At 34.3% G+C, this 19,277-nt stretch overlaps 2 protein-coding genes across 2 annotated transcripts in view; both read left to right on the forward strand.

Annotated features, from left to right (window-relative positions):
* LOC123531568 (parathyroid hormone 2 receptor-like) overlaps nt 1–7,651 on the forward strand; it is a 227,006-nt gene extending 219,355 nt beyond the window's left edge. Inside the window, exon 7 of the mRNA XM_053518018.1 lies at nt 7,460–7,651. Within this exon, the coding sequence (XP_053373993.1) occupies nt 7,460–7,651 (192 nt within the window). The remainder of the gene's footprint in view (nt 1–7,459) is intronic.
* Nucleotides 7,652–7,792: 141 nt separating this feature from the next.
* Nucleotides 7,793–15,853, forward strand: LOC128546737 (ATP-dependent DNA helicase RecQ-like). The gene is made up of 3 exons (XM_053518019.1): nt 7,793–7,866; nt 8,266–8,432; nt 15,710–15,853. Exons 1-3 carry the CDS (start codon nt 7,793–7,795, stop codon nt 15,835–15,837), a joined length of 369 nt encoding a protein of 122 aa, XP_053373994.1. The 3' UTR covers nt 15,838–15,853.
* The last annotated feature ends 3,424 nt before the right edge of the window (nt 15,854–19,277 follow it).

Genomic DNA, 19,277 nt, shown 5'->3' on the forward strand with positions numbered 1-19,277 from the left:
TCAAAGGGAGACATCTTAACCTTACCTTTTTTCTTACTCATCTTTTCTAAGTCTGTCTTAAACTTATGCTCGTTTCTAATTTCCTACTTTCTGCTTCCTCCTTCTCTGTTTCTAACTTCCTAGCTAACATTAACTTCTCCTTTTCCATTTCTAACTTATCTAATTTAACTTTCGTTCTAACTCTAAACTTTTTCCTTCTCAGCCTCTAAGCTACTACGTCTTTCCTCACGTTCCCTAGCCTGCTTTCCTTAACAAAGTTACGTAAACTCCTCTCTTCATAACCTAACTCCTTTCCCACCTTCGTTAACTCTATACACTAGTCATGATTACACTACGTTAACACTATATAACACTACAGTACAAAAAGCTCTAATAACAACCTGAGACATAGTTAAAAAAATCGTGAGGGAATACTAGACTAAACTAGTTTACATAAGGGTCTAACAGTTACCACTGAAGCCAAAACAAAGTACTATACACTACGTATATACTACACAAAAACGTTTCCCCACTAAAATAATAATACACTAATTGCGCAACAGTACTATGTGTCAATCAAGGTTGCTAGGCAACAAGCAAAAAAAGTACTGACAGTAGGCTGCAACAATACCCAAACCTTATCAAATTTCAATCAACGTAACTAGTTTTTAACATTTAGTGTGAAAAAATAAAACAAATATAAATCAAAGTGTTTTATCCTAAGATGAAGTATAGGTATAAAACAAACTGTGTAGCACTAAAACATAGAGTAGGTTAAAGTAAATGCAAGTAAACCCAAACTTGCTAACAACACAAATGAAAAAAAAATAATACTGTATCTGGTATGTATACAGCACACTAATACCTAATAGGATCACTGGGAGAAGTAGGGCGACGCACAAGTAAGAGTGAGTAGGATTAAACTCTCCTTGTCAAGGGCGGGGGCACTCTCAGCACGGTATATGATGGTTAATCATAGAGTTTACACAAAATAAACCCAAAAAAAAAATAAAAGGAACGAAAAATCACCCCAGAATCCAAGTGTCGTATACAATGTCTATCATTTTGTGAACCACAAAAGCTGGGTTTGCTGAAGTTACGGATCTGTCCTTGTCTTGTCTGAGGTAAGCCGTCACTCTGAAAAATGAATAAAAAATATTATATGTGTAACAATTAAACAAAACAAGAGGAATCTTTACAATTATTGCTGCAGTTAAATGGGTGTTAATAATGTTCGAATAGCTACTGGTCTGGTTCGACCATCCCACTTCTGACACCATTGTGACACGAAAGGGCCCTAACGGCGACAGTAACCATCAGAAACAAATCAACACCCTTTTCAATATTTACAAATTTATTTACAAAGATGATTATTAACAATGAATAGTATGAAAAGAAAAAAAAAAAACTGATTATCAGAAAGAAAAAAAAAATTTCAGTATCTCTAGATACAAAAGTTCTTATAGTCCATTCTAATCTGACGTGACACAGGTCTTTAATGTAATTGTGAACTTTAAGTAGCACAAACAAAACAGATCTCTAAATTCAGTCCCTTTAAACCGTGAATACGTTGATTCCGTGTTGGCTCCCTATGGGGTAGGTGATTGCATCCCTGAGCTGACTTCAGAGGATACAAAATCATCGTCTTTGCGGTTTTACGGCACAACCATGGGGCGAAAGCTCTGCGCTGGGAATATCACATCCAGGCGAGTGAAGACAAGTTGAACCCCGGGCATTGTTTCTTCCGGGTTATGACTTTACCAGGTAAATCGTCTGGCGGAAGGAAGCTAAAAATATAAACATATGGTAAGCACCATAGCAAAACAAATAAGTCAGGGCATAAAACTGCTCCTTTGGGTACACCATACCTCCGTAGGCTCCCTAAAATTTTACGTGCTACTTATACAAAATATATGTGCACTAAGTTCAGACGTCACATGATTAAAATACGTCATTATTACTTCCCTTATTACAAAGAATTATTATTAAAAGACTAAAGTTAAAGTATGAAAAAGATATGAAAAGTATATGATGAAACATTATAGACCGGACATGATAAAAATGCAGCCATTATTTTTCAACTACAAATTAACAAAATTCAATGTAAATCAACGTTATATGAGAGTTGGCATCCATATAATATCTAATGCCATACACTACAAAGGACATTAAATTTGATGTGCTATAGACTGGCCACAATTACAAATTACAATAATATTTACAAAACATGGCACTAGAACTTGCCATATAGATTTATACATAACAATACAATGCAGTAATGGGCGTTCCATAAATTTAAAAAAAATGTTTGACATAAGTTTTTGAACAAAGTACTTTTAAAATATCATGTTACAAATTTCAGTACAAATTTTACATCTTGTATAAATGAAACATTTTAGATTCCTCTTCGAAATAATTTACAAAAGTCTGAAAAATTTAATAAATTATCCTGACATACCGAAACTAGCCAAAATCATGTGCCCAAAAAATAAATGTTACAGAAATTTTGTAGAATGAACAAAAATTTACCAAATAAAAATCGTAAAGCAAAAATCATACAAAAATCTAACAAATAAATTTCTTACCTCGATCGAGCATAAATTTCTAGCAAGAAAATATAAATCAGGGCATAGATTCGTCTATAAAAATCGTAAGGTGGTGTGCGCAAGGCATATCCTAGCCCAGTCTATTTTAAAGGATAATGTCCCGCAAATACTAAATTTCATGGGATTCACGGCTAAGCCGTGAGCTATGACTATTGTAAATTTTCACGGATTCACGATATAGCCCGGGGGAAACTAACTACTTTGGCGCGAATTTAAATTGACAATTTGAGGCCATTTTTAGTGGTTTTGGGGATAAAAACATGAATTACTGAAGTTTATTAAAATATCAACTTTCTTATTACTGAACAGAATTCAATGAAATTTAATGGAAATTTAAGTTATGAAATACAGAAAAAACATGAGAGGTATTTCATGCGTGAATCTGACATTACCTCAAAAACTCAAAATTTACAAAAAGATTTATGCAATACCTGCATTTACACTACATATAAAATAAGGCCCGTATGTCAATTTGTGACATTGACAAATACATGTGTCGCTTTTGAAAATGTTGAGAATAGGAACTTATTCTTCACACGCGTGCGAAATAATGTGTCAAAACTTCAAAACAGTCATATCGCATCAAGTTCTTTAATTTGTGCTATATTGTTCAATAACCTTTTTAGGGTTAGCTCGCTATAAATATTGCATTTTGTTTCAGTTTGTTAAGTTGTTTGGTGTTTAATTTTCATCCGTTGCTGAACTTTTAATTACAAATGAAAAGAGCTGGAGTGGATTTTAAGGCCAGGCTCAGATATTTGCGAAGTTAATACTTACATATTTTGGGCCGGATATTCCTCTTGTTTGAAAATGGGGCCAGATTACTTATTTACAATGGACGAAAAGTAGCATTCTTTGATGAAACAGTTTCAGTTCTCCTTTCAATAGTGAATCGTTTCATACCTTTTGTAAACAGTATTATATAAGATGTACATTTAGACATGTAGGAAAAAACTGATCAAGCAATTACAGCGATACAGGCTGATGGATACAAGCTGTTTTACCTACCAATTTGAATAACAGCTTTAAAGTGAATGGAACAAGAAAGTAATTGTTCTCTTTTAATATTGTATGGTTTCCAGCGCTATTATGGTTTAACTTGAAGCCTGCAGGAATAACACATCACTGGGTGTGATGCCCTTCAAATTCAAAAAATATCTATTTACGTGCATATTTGGGCCGGATTAATCATTCTATCATTTTATACAGACCTATTTTACCCAAGTCTATCTACATACCCTCTTTCTTACAGCAACATTTGCACTAGAGTTTTTCATTTGACTTTAATGCAAGGCACGTATATGCAAAGACACATCAACATTTAAGAGGAACAGTGCTTTCAGTTTTGTAAAAAACATGTCTTTTCATTTTATTCAATCACGATAACAAACAGTGCATTTAGTTTATAGTCCCTTAAACTCGTTACATCAGTGTTTTATCATTACTGACAAAAAATGTCGGATTAAGATAAAAAGTAAAATGCCGACAAGAGACCCTGGAAGAAAAATAAAATATATTCATTACAACACGATCGCCTTCCCAGTAAAAATGTGATATTTCATCGCCCGTTTTAGATCTTGTACCACAAAGGCATAAATTTTCTAGAATTATCACCGCGATGCCAGAATTAAATACTAGCATCATTACTGCTAACAAACGAGTATCAATATTTTAGTTTTCAATAAATGCCTGTTACGCCATCTGAAGCAACAGAGTGAGATATTTTAAACATAGTATTGAGTGATACATGTACCGGGATGAAGTGTCTGTAATAATACGAGATCAACCAGATTATGTAAAATAAAAGTTTTGACATGACTAGTTGTATTTTCTAGAAAGTTGGTATGCTATTTTGAGTAAGAGTTGCACATTATTAGGCCTTGGTTGCTTTTATATACTATTATTATTATTCTTATTAGAAGGAATATTATCAGCAACACTTTTATTGAACTAATAATTTCCAAGCTTAAGTAAATGTCATTGAGTAAATTTGCGGATTAATCCGTCATAAAACAATCTAAGGAAATCACTTCCAAGGAAGCATAGAACTCAACCAAGCAAAATTAAAAAAAAGAGTTGGTTTGATTTGTACGTAGATAACGTGCCAGAACACTCACGGCTTAAGCTTCCGTTATTATAGTAAAGGACTAGGACCAGAAAAATATAACGACACCGAGTCCGAGTATGGGGTGACTTTTTACAGCCGTTGCACGGCACGTAAAGACTGCTGTTGTTATTATTAATAAAGTCTATAAGAAGGTCATTTGGAGACTTAGAAAGCAACCAAGCAAAATAATATATCTCAGTTTGACTGAGTCTGTTCATGAGAAGTAATAAAATGTGTACACCCCTCACGTTCCCAAATACCTGTCTAAACGGAATCATTTGCTGTTATAGTAACAAGCATGTAACATTTCAATTTGACGTATTTTTGCGACATGTGTGTTTTCTTTCTTTATTTGTTATGTCGTTGTAGCGTTAAGCGAAACGAGAAAACATGAAAGTACATTTGCATTAATGCAGTTTTCATGCCATTTCTAATTCAGTAAAAATGTAATTTTTGCAAAATATAATTCCTATACTATAAACTCATAAATTCAATAAGATAATTTGAGATAATACAGTTATGTTTCCTAAGCGATTATATTAAACGTTTGCTGTAAATAAAATACTTGAATAATACTAGTTTGCAACGTTTACGACAGGTGTATTAAGAGATAATCTTTTGAGTAAACCTAAATTGAGAACTTCACAAAAGTAACCTAAGATAACGAAAGAAAAAGAATAACATCGTTGCGGAAACATATCTGGAGGGCAATAACAGTACCGGTCTTTTTTCGTGGGGGAGGGGTGCGCATGCTTTTAGTTATTTGAAACAACTGTTTTCTATGTACAATATAAAGTCTGTCATTGAATATTAACCATGGCGTTTTTATAGTTTAAAACATGACAAAAAATATTGTTGTGCTTAAGTTTCCTTTACTAGTTAATAAGAAAATTGTTTCAACAGCACAGTTCATTAAAAAACGCACAACTTTGCTAATCGGATTTCTAAAAATCTAGATCAGATTTTCAATTTAAATTTTCAATTCCTTATCATAATAAAGCTTTCTTTAAAAACACTTTTAATTAATTGTTTAGAAACTTGAATTTCGAAAATGTCATATCTAGCGCAGGTTTGCAATTCCTACTTTTGTGTAATTTAAGAAATCAAGATTTAAATTGGAAAATTAGCTCCAAACTACAATAAAAATAAAAAATTAGAATCCAATCTAATGGTTTTGTGGAAGTCTCGAATGTTTCAATTTCATTGTTTTTGTAATATTTCTTCTCCGTAAAATTACCGTTGAGATTTTGAAAACCCTAACAGATCAAAACAAATCATTTGTCTTATTTTTTTTTACATTTCCACTGGGCGAGTTGTTTTTAAGTCATAAATTGCTATTTTTATCAAATAAAGATAAAATTATTGCATTATACACAATGTCATTAGCTCGACTATTCATAGAAAGTAGAGCTATTGGACTCGCCCATGCGTCGGCGTCCACGTCGGCGTCCGCGTCCCGATTTGGTTAAGTTTTTGTATGTAAGCTGGTATCTCAGCAACCACTTGTAGGAATGGATTGAAACTTCACACACTTATTCACTGTGATAAACTGACTTACACTGCACAGGTTCCATAACTCTGTTTTGCTTTTTTACAAAATTATGCCCCTTTTTTGACTTAAAAATTTTTGGTTAAGGTTTTGTATGTAAGCTGGTATCTCAGTAACCACTTGTGGGAATGGATTGAAACTTCACACACTTATTTACTGTGATAAACTGACTTACATTGCACAGGTTCCATAACTCTGTTTTGCTTTTTTACAAAATTATGCCCCTTTTTCGACTTAAAAATTTTTGGTTAAGGTTTTGTATGTAAGCTGGTATCTCAGTACTCACTAATGGGAAAGGATTGAAACTTCACACACTAGTTCACTGTCATGATATGACATGCAGTGCAAAGGGTCAATAACTCAACTTTGCATTTTACAAAATTATGCCCCTTTTTGAACTTAGGAGTTTTTGGGTTAAATTCTTATATGTAAGCTGGTATCTCAGTACCCACTAATGGGAATGGATTGAAACTTCATACACTTGTCCACTGTCATGAGCTGATAAGCACTATGCAGGTTCCATAACCCTATTTTACTTTTTTACTAAATTATGCCCCTTTTTCGACTTTCTTATTCATTCAAGCGACAAGGCTGTTAAATAGTCGAGCGTTGCTGTCCTCCGACAGCTCTTGTTTTAAAAATCTAGTTTATTCTCACTGTGAAGAGTAATACATCCAAAAGGCTTACACTACTTGACAAATATGAACGTTTGATCTGTTTTCCAATTTAGGACTTTTGTCAATTTATTTTGTTGTTAAAATGTGTTGTAGTACAGATGCTCAGTATAACACGCATAACACGATCGATTTCTTATGCTTTTTAAAAAAAAAAATCTAACTGTATTCTGTGCAAAAATCTATGGGTGTACGTTTTGAAATGTACTGAATGTTATTTACTTCGACTAGGTAAGAAAATACATTTTTTTTGTATCTGAGGAGAACAGGTGTGGTTGTATGAAAATAGAAAATGCGCCTATATTGTGCGACAAATTTTACATATTTGATTTTTGTTATGTTTAAAATATATCTGAAACCTACGCTCAGTTGTTTGAAATACTTAATATCATAAAATAACAATAACTGTTTAGTGTTTCAGCATTTGGAATGTCGTTCTTTCTTCACATTATATAAATACGTGTTGGTTGCCAGTTAGTTTACATACACATGATCATCTTCGTCAAATACTTATAGTAAAATAACATTTACTCTTTTGTTTCAGCATTGGGAATGTCGTTCTTTCTTCACATTATATAAATACGTGTTGGTTGCCAGTTACATGTGGATATTTATGGAGGCAGTATACATACACATGATTATCTTTGTCTCCGTGTTTACTGAGAAAACACGAGTAGTATGGTACATCATTATAGGATGGAGTAAGTATGATTTTTTTTGTCACCAGTCTGATTAAGAAAAGAACAATATACATTACATATGAAATTTTTTTTGAAAATATTTCAAATTTTCGTAAAAGACTTTTTTATGTTTTTGATTTAATTAAGTTCTTTTTAGTTCCCCTAACTCATTTTTTTTTTTTTCGAAAAAGATTTCTATGCTGGAGAGAGCAGACCTGAGAACTCCAGAGTTGTCATGTTTCATTCTTCTATGGAAAACGATTCCGGAAAAGTAAGTTTTATGAGATAGCATTGCATATCAGCCATTATTAAACTCTATAAGTTCAACTTGATAATGTTTCCTAAACCTGATTTCTGAATTACAGTATTACAGCACGGTGGAACTAGTAATTGGCCACTGCAGTAAATTCAACTAATATAGCTTATCAGAATTTAAAAAAAAAATTAAGCCGTGCCATGAGAAAACCAACATACCGGTAGTAGGTTTGCAAAGTCTGGTCAGGATCCATGCTGTTCGATAAAGGTTTCTCTAATTGCAATAGTCTTTGAAAGCTAACAGCATGGATCCTGGCCAGACTGCGTAGATGCGCAGACTGGTCTTGATCCATGCTGATCGCAAAGTCAATATGTTGATTTTCTCATGGCGCAGCTCAATTAGTTAATTCTATAATATTGCTAAAACTTCACAGCTGAAAGAGGCCATTCTGTCAAACTTTCAAAAGCCAGATGGAGATTGTCATATCAGGCTGATATTTTCAACTGTGGCACTAGGGATGGGAGCAGATCTGAAACAGGTTAAGAGAGTTATTCATGCCCGGCCACCAACTTCACTGGAAAGTATGTCTTATTTTTAGCTCACCTGTCACAGAGTGACAAGGTGAGCTTTTGTGATCGCGCGGTGTCCGTCGTCTGTCCGTGCGTGCGTCCGTAAACTTTTGCTTGTGACCACTCTAGAGGTCACATTTTTCATGGGATCTTTATGAACATTGGTCAGAATGTTCATCTTGATGATATCTAGGTCAAGTTTGAAACTGGGTCACATGTCTTCAAAAACTAGGTCAGTAGCTCTAAAAATAGAAAAACCTTGTGGCCTCTCTAGAGGCCATATATTTCACAAGATCTTTATGAAAATTGGTCAGAACGTTCACCTTGATGATATCTAGGTCAAGTTCGAAACTGGGTCACGTGCCTTCAAAAACTAGGTCAGTAGGTCAAATAATAGAAAAACCTTGTGACCTCTCTAAAGGCCATATTTTTCATGGGATTTGTATGAAAGTTGGTCTGAATATTCATCTTGATGATATCTAGGTCAAGTTCGAAAATGGGTCACGTGCGGTCAAAAACTAGGTCAGTAGGTCTAAAAATAGAAAAACCTTGTGACCTCTCTAGAGGCCATATATTTCATGAGATCTTCATGAAAATTGGTCAGAATGTTCACCTTGATGATATCTAGATCAAGTTCGAAAGTGGGTCACATGCCATCAAAAACTAGGTCAGTAGGTCAAATAATAGAAAAACCTTGTGACTTCTCTAGAGGCCATATTTTTCATGGGATCTGTATGAAAATTGGTCAGAATGTTCACCTGGATGATATCTAGGTCAAGTTTGAAACTGGGTTACGTGCCTTAAAAAACTAGATCAGTAGGTCAAATAATAAAAAAACCTTGTGACCTCTCTAAAGGCCATACTTTTCATGGGATCTGTATGAAAGTTGGTCTGAATGTTCATCTTTATGATATCTAGGTCAAGTTTGAAACTGGGTCAACTGCGGTCAAAAACTAGGTCAGTAGGTCTAAAATTATTAAAATCTTTTGACCTCTCTAGAGGCCATATTTTTCAATGGATCTTCATGAAAATTGATCTGAATGTTCACCTTGATGATGTCTAGATCAGTTTCGAAACTGGGTCAAGTGCGGTCAAAAACTAGGCCAGTAGGTATAAAAATAGAAAAACCTTGTGACCTCTCTAGAGGCCATATTTTCATGAGATCTTCGTGAAAATTAGTGAGAATGTTCACCTTGATCATATCTAGGTAAAGTTCAAAACAGGGTCACCTACCTTCAAAAACTAGGTCAATAGGTCAAATAATAGAAAAACCTTGTGACCTCTCTAGAGACCATATTTTTCAATGGATCTTCATGAAAATTGGTCAGAATTTTTATCTTGATAATATCTAGGTAAAGTTTAAAACTGGGTCACATGAGCTCAAAAACTAGGTCACTATGTCAAATAATAGAAAAAACGACGTCATACTCAAAACTGGGTCATGTGGGAAGAGGTGAGCTATTCAGGACCATCATGGTCCTCTTGTTACATATTATGGCTTGTTCTTCAAAACAAAGGCACCATTTGTTCAATAGAGCCACTCCATTTAATGAAAAATCTGTAATATCCTTTCAAAGTACAGCAACCAAGCAAAATGATTGCAGACTCTGTTTGAATGCGACTGTTTGAGAACAGGAATTGTGCAACACACATTTGTGACAGCTTAAGGCTGATCACTACCAAATAGAATGTAAGCCTCCGCAGGTCTAGTCACAAGTAGTCCAAATATAAATAGTACTAATCTTTTTTCCTTTCCTAGTGCATTTTCTCGGCAGCAACGTGCTTACTTTTACCCTACCGCATTTCAGTATGTATCACTTTGCATTCTATTGAAATCGGCATGTTCCTATCGCATGCTAGATAAAAATGGCGGCGAAAGAATTTAAAGTCACGAAAAGAGAAATTGAAAGAAGCGAAAAGTAGTAAATTCAGCGGGTTGTATTTAATGAACTGTAGTTTTCTTATATAAAAGTTAACACCCCATTTTCTTTTTGTTTTTCTAAAGTAGCGATCTAGTTCTTTATGGGAATATAAGTCTCTGAAAATCTGATATGCTAGAAAATGTCGAAAAACCGTTATGAAGTGAGTGAATTTTATATGAAATAAAGAACAGCTGGATTTAGTGGTGTTCAGCCTATAAGGGGCAATACATGGTATTTTCTGAAACCCCTCGAAAATGAATGGAAATGCCATTAATCTATTCTTTATGATGTAAAACGGTAACAAATGCCTAAAAACGCTTAAATTTCTTGTGTTTTTGGAATTTAGATCAAATTTTCGACCAGGTGGCACTATTTTGGTTCGTTTTAAGACCTAGTAAATGTCTATTCTCGCATTTTAGCACTTCAGTTGCCTAAATAATATTGAAATTATCATGTTTCTGAATGAAAATGACAAACATCGTAACGATTAAATGTATGTTAAATGTAAATTCCACGAATAAGGTAAAATAAATTGAAATATTGCCTGCACAGGGCTAAATTTTGCATATTTTTGGGGATGGGGGTGACCTGTAATGAATTGTCATTTCTCTACATTTTCTCAATATTTTGCACCAAAACTAAGCAGAATCATTGTAAAATAGGTGTACCTTGAAAATGAATGCAAATTCATGGAAAAATCAAACAAAAATTTTCTCTTATAGTCTGATCACTACCAAATAGAATGTAAGCCTCCGCAGGTCTAGTCACAAGTAGTCCAAATATAAATAGTACTAATCTTTTTTCCTTTCCTAGTGCATTTTCTCGGCAGCAACGTGCTTACTTTTACCCTACTGCGTTTCAGTATGTATCACTTTGCATTCTATTGAAATCGGCATGTTCCTATCGCATGCTAGATAAAAATGGCGGCGTAAGAATTTAATGTCACGAAAAGAGAAATTGAAAGAAGCGAAAAGTAGTAAATTCAGCGGGTTGTATTTAACGAACTGTAGTTTTCTTATATAAAAGTTAACACCCCATTTTCTTTTTGTTTTTCTAAAGTAGCGATCTAGTTCTTTATGGGAATATAAGTCTCTGAAAATCTGATATGCTAGAAAATGTCGAAAAACCGTTATAAAGTGAGTGAATTTTATATGAAATAAAGAACAGCTGGATTTAGTGGTGTTCAGCCTTAAGTGGAATTCAGTGTGGGGTATCACATGATCAAAATAATCTCTAAACCAAAGTTATTTTTTGAAGAACATGAATAAATGTCCTAACATAATAAGATATGGAATTTAGACATAGCCTATCATATCCCTTACAGAAGAAAAAGGCCTGCTGCGTACTCTTGCTGTGTACATACAGCGTATATGATGCGTACATGATGTGTACTGAAATCAAGGGCTTTAAATAGTACGCAGGATATACACCGCACATACACCGATAGTACGTTTGTAGTACACTTTTGACATGCAAATGAGCTCTGCCGCGTACTACTTGCGGCGTACATGCTGTGGACTACATAGTACACAGGATGTACGCTGGAGGAATTTAGTATGCGAAAAATAGTACGCAGCATGTACGCGGCACATACACTTTTCACATGCAAATGAGCCTGCAGTGTACTACCCCTGCGGCGTACATGCTGTGTACTCCTGTGGCGTACATGCTGTGTACTCCTGCGGCGTACATTCTGTGTACTCGTGGCCCGAGTCCTGCGGCGTACATGCTGTGTACTCCTGCTGCATACATGCTGTGTACTCTTGTGGCGAAACTGCTGTGATAATGTAAATTCCTTACCCCACCAACTTTCTTATGCAAATGCAGATCATTTGGACAGAAAAAAAAAACAGAAAAAAGATAAGTGACATGCATCAATAAGTATTTACCCTTACCAAAATAATGTAGATTGATGTTATCAAATAAATTAGTATGCTTTTCTTCATCCACTTTTCAATGAAATTAATCAATTTTTGTAGCATGTAATTTGGTAAACATCTGAAGAAAATGGCGTAACTGCATCAAGGGGAAACAACTTTAATGCAACTAAATATAAGTGTTATAAATTTCCAAGTATCTGCGGTGTACATGCAGTGTACTATTTTCTTGTACAAGTCCCTCCTGCGTACATGCAGTGTACTCCTTAAATTTTCAGAGTCTGTGCTGCGTACTTGAAGTGTACTAGTGACCTCCTGCGTACATGCTGTGTACTCGTCGAAATAGTACGCGGCATGTACGCGGCTTGTGGTGTATGTAAAATGTACTCCTCTGGCGTACTACTGTGATCGCGGCATATACACAGCAAATACGCAGCATGTACGCCACAGAGGCTTGCTTCTGTAAGGGATGACAAATGAAAAGTGTTAAATAGTTATGTAGTTAACAATGATGGTATATTTCTAGTAATCACACACACTAAGGAAAATAAGAAGTCTCAGTCTCTTGAAGAGTTCCAGATAACCAGAAGTTGATTGTGATGGAAATTTATGTAGTTTTAGGATAAATCTATGATGCCATATGATAGGCTATATTTAGGATTTACAGCAGAACTTGCTTCAAATTAATCCAATATTATTCATAAATTTATTTTGGTTTAGAGATTATTTTGATCATGTGATTCCCCACAGTGAATTATGTTACAGTTAAATAGTATGGATGGACCATAAAATATACAATGAATAACACTACGTACACTTGTCCAGCATCATGTACTATTACATTTCAGATCCAAGAATATTTATGCAAGCTCCGTAGCATAAGCTCCATATAACCAAGGTATATATCTTACACTCACTTTATGAGCTCTGTTTGATGATGTAGTAAATCAAATCAAAACCCAACACGTATCTTTGATTGAAATCTGTCATTTAATATCTAAATGACGAATTTGAAAACACAATTAACAATAAATGGTTCTGTTACAGCATCATACATAATATGTGATAGGTGACTAATTTTGTCAAGAAAAGACAAATATTAACAGTTGATATGCATCATCAAAGGTGGGGATCTAACCTTTATGCCAATAAGCAATGAATGATAGTCTTACATCTAGGAAAAAACTGAAAAACATATCCATTAATTAACAATGTTTAGTATAATATTATGTTGAATGTCAGTCTTATAGTCAAAAAGTAATGACACAATAACTAGCATAATAATAATAGCACGCTGAATGTCAGCCTTATAGTTAAAAGTAATGATATCAATATATTTATATTTACATATGAAGTATCAATACAGCATTTATAAATGTATGTTGAATGTCATGCTAACAATTAAGAAGTATGAGAAATATCTATTATAACAATGACTACCATATGTTGAACATCATTTTTACAATGAAACTGTAATGACATATCTATCAAGACAACAAAAATGACTGGTATATGTCGAACTATCTACAACTATAGGTATACTGAGCATACCAGGGATGGGAGGGAGGGTTTGAAGTTCTTGATAATTTGCGCGTAAGCTTTTCGTGCTCCGCAATTGAATAATATTAAAACCCGTACCGTCCCGTACTTGCATAAATATATTTATTTTTCAATAAATCTGTATTTATGCAAGCTCCGTAGCATAAAATAATTAAAATCACTTAAAGTCAATAACTTAGATTTGCAATAACTGTGATTTCTTTTCTTCATTGGTCTTTGTCTTTGATAAACAATAACATCAGCAAATACTTCTTTTTTAATATAAATTAGATAACATATTAAGGAGGAAGGTTACCTTGTTACAAGGGTAAATTCAAATTAGTTGAACCGCAACATTCTTTTGTACTTCTTGTAATATGAAGTTTTAACTGCTACAATCTCAATTTCGTTTGTCTCTGTCCCTTCAAGTTCATTTTTTATCCAGGTTTGAAGAACATGACCCTCCAAAGGTATTTCATATTGAAAGAAGAAGGAAAATATGGATATTTAACACTTTTCAGTGTATTTTAATTTCATTGATATCCGTAGAAGTCTGCATAATTGATAATTTTACTAATATGCACGTTAGCTTTCTAATATAAGCTTAAAATGTATATGTCGCGGGGCTTGTGTTTCCATGGTAACGCATTTTCTCTCATTTTTAAACAACTATGTATAAAAATAGGGGTTTTCGACGGCTTCAGTGCCATTCTGTTAATGACCAACATGGAATATTTGGGTAATATTATTAGCAAAATACCAAGCACTTTACATGGTACCCTATTTTTCTTAAAGTTTAAAGTAACCATGGCAACAGAGATGTTTACAATAGCTTATCTCTTGCTTTTTGTCGTAATTTCTTATTAAAAGTATTGAATAAGATTATCTTTCTAGTTGATGTAGCTTTAAAACTTATTATTTCTAATGTAAGTTACATTTTCGTGTTATTTGCATTTATTCAAACAAATTTCACAGCTTAGAATACTTACAGCAGTACCCCTCGTCTTGAATTTTTCATGGAAAAATCGTTCAGCATGCTGCTATTATTCTCATGTATATTGTTGAAATGAAAATAAAAAGCCGAAGCTGTGTTTCTTAAATAGACCAGTGTCAACGCTATTAAATTTTACATTTAGATACATAGGTCACGGGCTTCGTTTCCATGGTAACATCAATTCAATTCAAGAAACCACAATTTTCTACTGAAATTTGAACAATTTTAGATCTTAGTTTTAGTACATAAGTAACAAATTATCAACGGAACCTGAAAAATAGGTATTACAAATCAAACTGCTAGATTTTCTATTTGAAAATGGCCGTAACAAGTAACCTTTCACCCAACTATATTCCAAATAACATTGCTTATCATCATCCATTTTCTTACATTCCGCATAACATTTCAATATAACTACATAAAAGAAGCAAAATATTGATTATTATTCAGAGCAAAAGACTCGTAAAAAGTATTTCAGCAAATATTGGTTATTTGAAAATAGTTAAAATAAAGAAAATGCACAGAATTATGTACTTTCAAGGTAAAAGCTATTAATTTTGCGCGGTAACTGACACGTAACGTCATGACATCAGTGACGTCATTTTAAGGCAACATTGTTTTGAAGCGTTTCTGCGGCAATTTATTCATTATTTCTGCATTATTAAACCATAAAGCATCAGATCGAAGACAGGTTCATGATTTGTTTTCAGAAGAATGAATATACAAACACATTTAGTTTGTCGTAAACGTCGTCGTAAATCGTCACGTTAGCTTCCGGTTGGACATGCGCACATACAAATATGAAGGTAACCTACCTCCTTAAGATAAGTTAAAGTTATACAATATCATAAAGAAAATGTTTTTAGAAATATAAGAGTAATCAGCTTGAATTTCATTCTACATATACACATCATTATCTCAACAAGAGAAAACCTCAAACACAACTGTCTTTTTCAGCATATGTTCAAGAAATTGGCCGAGCAGGAAGGACAGGTTCAGATTCACAGGCTATTCTGTATTTCAACAGAGGAGATTTAGCTTCAGGTTCAATGAGAAAAGAAATGAAGGAATATTGCACAGTGTAAAAGGGAAATAATTAACAGCTACTTTGGCTTTCACACAACAGTTCAACTACAAACATGTTGCAGCATATGTAACCCTGATATTGCACTAGAGTGGCAGTTTGAACATATGGTTGTTAATTGAGATACTGCAATTTTTGTAGTGTTCCAATGTATCATTGAAAAATTATGTACACTACAATTTGGAAGGATACTGATATAAAAATTCCTTCAATTTGAGCAGGCAGTTTTTTACTGATCAAATGATAAATTTTGCATTTTGAATATCCTTTCATTCTCCATGTGCAATAACATCATGTACCAATTTTTTTCAAGGACCGTAACTCCACTTTGGCTGAGTGAAATCACAAACAGAACACAAGGTGCGCAGCATCACATGCTATATAATCACAACTCTGGTCTGACCGAGTAATATCTCTAACAAAATCACACATGCACAACTTCACATGCTAAGTAATATTCCTGTAATGTATCACAAGACTGGGACAAATACTTTTTAAGATATATATGACACAAACTTAGCCTGTTTTAATTCTATTTTAAAGTCAAGGGCCATAACTCTGGTCTTACTGTACAAGATCCAAATTAAAACCTATCACACCATCAAGTGTTGTCTACAGTTCATAGAACAAATTGACCTTATGGTTTTCAATCCACTTGATGAAATCATCCAAATTTAATTTTGTGATTGGATTTTTGGGGGCTTTTTGCATCGATTCAGCTTGACGACCTGGAGTTTCCAGAAAGGGTCTAATTTTCCTAAGATTTTTTATTATTTTATTTTCATCTTCAAAGGATGATAACCTCTTGTGTTTTTGTGCTCGCGTGACTGTAGAAGTTTCTTTGTCAAGATGCTCGGATATTTCATTCATACCATAAAAGGAACTACTCCTTTTAACTAAGGATTGTTCTGTTATATTTGAGCACATAGACCGTAAGTGACCTTTTGTAAGCCTCACCAAGTATTCCATTTGTAAGTCCGCAGGAATTATTGATTTTCCTGTATTTACGAAAAGACCATAAAGTTACTCGTGCGCAGTTCTTTCACTCAGCAGTGCAAACTGATGACAGAGCAACCTAAGTAATTCAAGAGCATACTTTGACCTATTGTTGTGACCCTTCAACATCATCATTAGATATTTCATAACATTGAGCAACCGGTCTCTGTTTGGGTTTTTTACAATGTTGCAAAGGTTCATGAAAATTAATCCTAACTCAACCACAATGTTCCCATAACTGTACACAGGATCTGGATTTTCTTCTTGAACATATGTGCCATTTAGAACATTTCTAGTTGATTTGGTAACCTTTTGTATGATAGGGGATACTTGACCAACTAACCAACTTCTGATCTCTTCAGATGACATTTGGGCAGTGTCTGGAATATTTTCAGGAACAATGTCTGTATCTGGCAGTCCTATATGCTCACAAGCTGCCTCAATCACATAGGCTTTTATCACTGATTCTACAAGATCTTTGCAGCTATCATAATGGTTTTTAACATCATTTTCATCAGCTTCTTTTCGCAAAAGTCTGACCTTTTGCCTATATAATGTAAATGACTCTGTGCTTTGCGTACTATATAAAATTTGGTAAAAAGTATTCAAAACTGTCATCTGTAGATGGAATAATCCAAATGTTATTGGATTAAGTCTTTCCAACCGCTCAGTTTCAGTAAAGGCTGCTGCTCGGAGGCGCGTAGCACCAGAACATCTCTCGCGGGTGAGCTGATCACCGCACCTATGTGGACCTTCTGTGGTTCCATTTCAGCTTTTTCAAATGTTGAGTCACAAAGTTCCTGGTACGAATCCAGAATGTCAATGACATCTGCATACTTTTTCTCATTTTTGTGCAATATAGGCAGAGGTATCACTTTATTTCACACATTCATACCAGGAATTCTGTCCTCTACTTCATTCATTGCAGCCTTAGCAAACTGCAACCACGGAAAATGCTCCACCATAATCTGTGCAGCAAGGTATGATATATAATACACTTCTTCGTTCAAATCTGATTGAGACAGCAGAAAAGTACTATATGGCAGTTTGAGCAAATCACGCTGGGGAGCAATATCTGACAACGCTGGGAATTCCACATTTTTAATTCTAGCTGCTGATCCAAACCAATGTTCCATGTGTCCTGATTTACCAACATTTTTTCTTGCCTGTGCAACACCAACGTGAAAGTTGATATTATCACCAGTAATCCTAAATCTTTTCCCATCCTTCACACTGTCGATAAGCTCAGAATTAAAGCTGCCAGATAGACCCTTCATAAACTGTAGCATTCCATTATGGCTTAGACTGACACCTACTTTCTTCAGACGATCATACACTTGTGAAATGTATTACAATGTAAGTAAAATCACTGGAATTAAATATGTCAAATCAGCATATTTTTTTTCAATACATAAGCAGCTTATTCAATATGATGCCTTGCAAATAGATACTAAAATTTAAAGTCTGTCTCAAAAAGAGGTCCATTTCAATGGAAAATGTTCTGAAAACTGTGTAGTTTTATTCCAACACTGAGAGATGTGGGTAGCAGCCTGGTGGGTAGGTGCTGATTTTTTTCTCCGTGTATTTACAATATGCTTACCAAATACATCAAGTAAGTGTCCAAGACATTCTGTAGTCTGTTCTTAAAAAACCTCACTACATAATGTAACTCCAACATTCAAGTTGTAACTCCAACAGGAAAGATTACATTCCCTAAATGGAAATATCTTATGGCACATGGAAACATTATCTCACATGTGTCATTAAGATTTAAACCAAGGGATTGTAAATCATATGTCTGGTGATGTGAAAGGCAGTGAATATGCAAATGTCTCATTGAACACTGGTAACAAAACTCCAACAGCAGAAAAGATTACATTACCTAAATGGAAATATCTTATGGCACATGGAAACAGTACCACACGTGTGTCATTGAGATTTTAACCAAAAGGATTGTAAACTGTGTGACAGGTGATGAAAGGTAATTAGCATCCAAATCTTTTACTGGAAACTGGAAACAAATTGCAACAACAAAACAGAAAATATAAAACAACTTGAAACTTTAAGGGAACAACAGGAAAACCATTCACCAAAAATATACAACATTGCTTTTTATACATTTGCCCTTTTTTCAGAGTGAATTTCATAAAACAAAAAGTTACTACTTTGCTAGTCAAAACTGAAGGCATGAATCAATCAATGACTAAACGTGCCCAAAATTTGCTAATTTGTAGCAATCAAAAAGCCGAATGGGAAGTCATTGAACTCCACAAGACTTTTTTCATGCATTGAAAAGTCATCTAATTTTCTTTTCAGGGCATTTCCCTTACAGAAGCAAGCCTCTGTGGCGTACATGCTGCGTATTTGCTGTGTATATGCCGCGAACACAGTAGTACGCCAGAGGAGTACATTTTACATACACCGCATGCCGCGTACATGCCGCAT

The sequence above is a fragment of the Mercenaria mercenaria genome, chromosome 11, assembly GCF_021730395.1.
Source record: "Mercenaria mercenaria strain notata chromosome 11, MADL_Memer_1, whole genome shotgun sequence".
Taxonomy (NCBI): Eukaryota; Metazoa; Mollusca; class Bivalvia; order Venerida; family Veneridae; genus Mercenaria; species Mercenaria mercenaria.

What these genes read in the sequence shown, in the direction of transcription:
- LOC128546737 (XM_053518019.1), top strand. Translation starts at nt 7,793, where the DNA reads ATGCTGGAGAGAGCAGACCTGAGAACTCCAGAGTTGTCATGTTTCATT. An exon ending in TGGAAAACGATTCCGGAAAA is followed by an intron (nt 7,867 to 8,265) that starts GTAAGTTTTATG and finishes TTAATTCTATAA; the next exon opens with TATTGCTAAAACTTCACAGC. An exon ending in GCCACCAACTTCACTGGAAA is followed by an intron (nt 8,433 to 15,709) that starts GTATGTCTTATT and finishes TGTCTTTTTCAG; the next exon opens with CATATGTTCAAGAAATTGGC.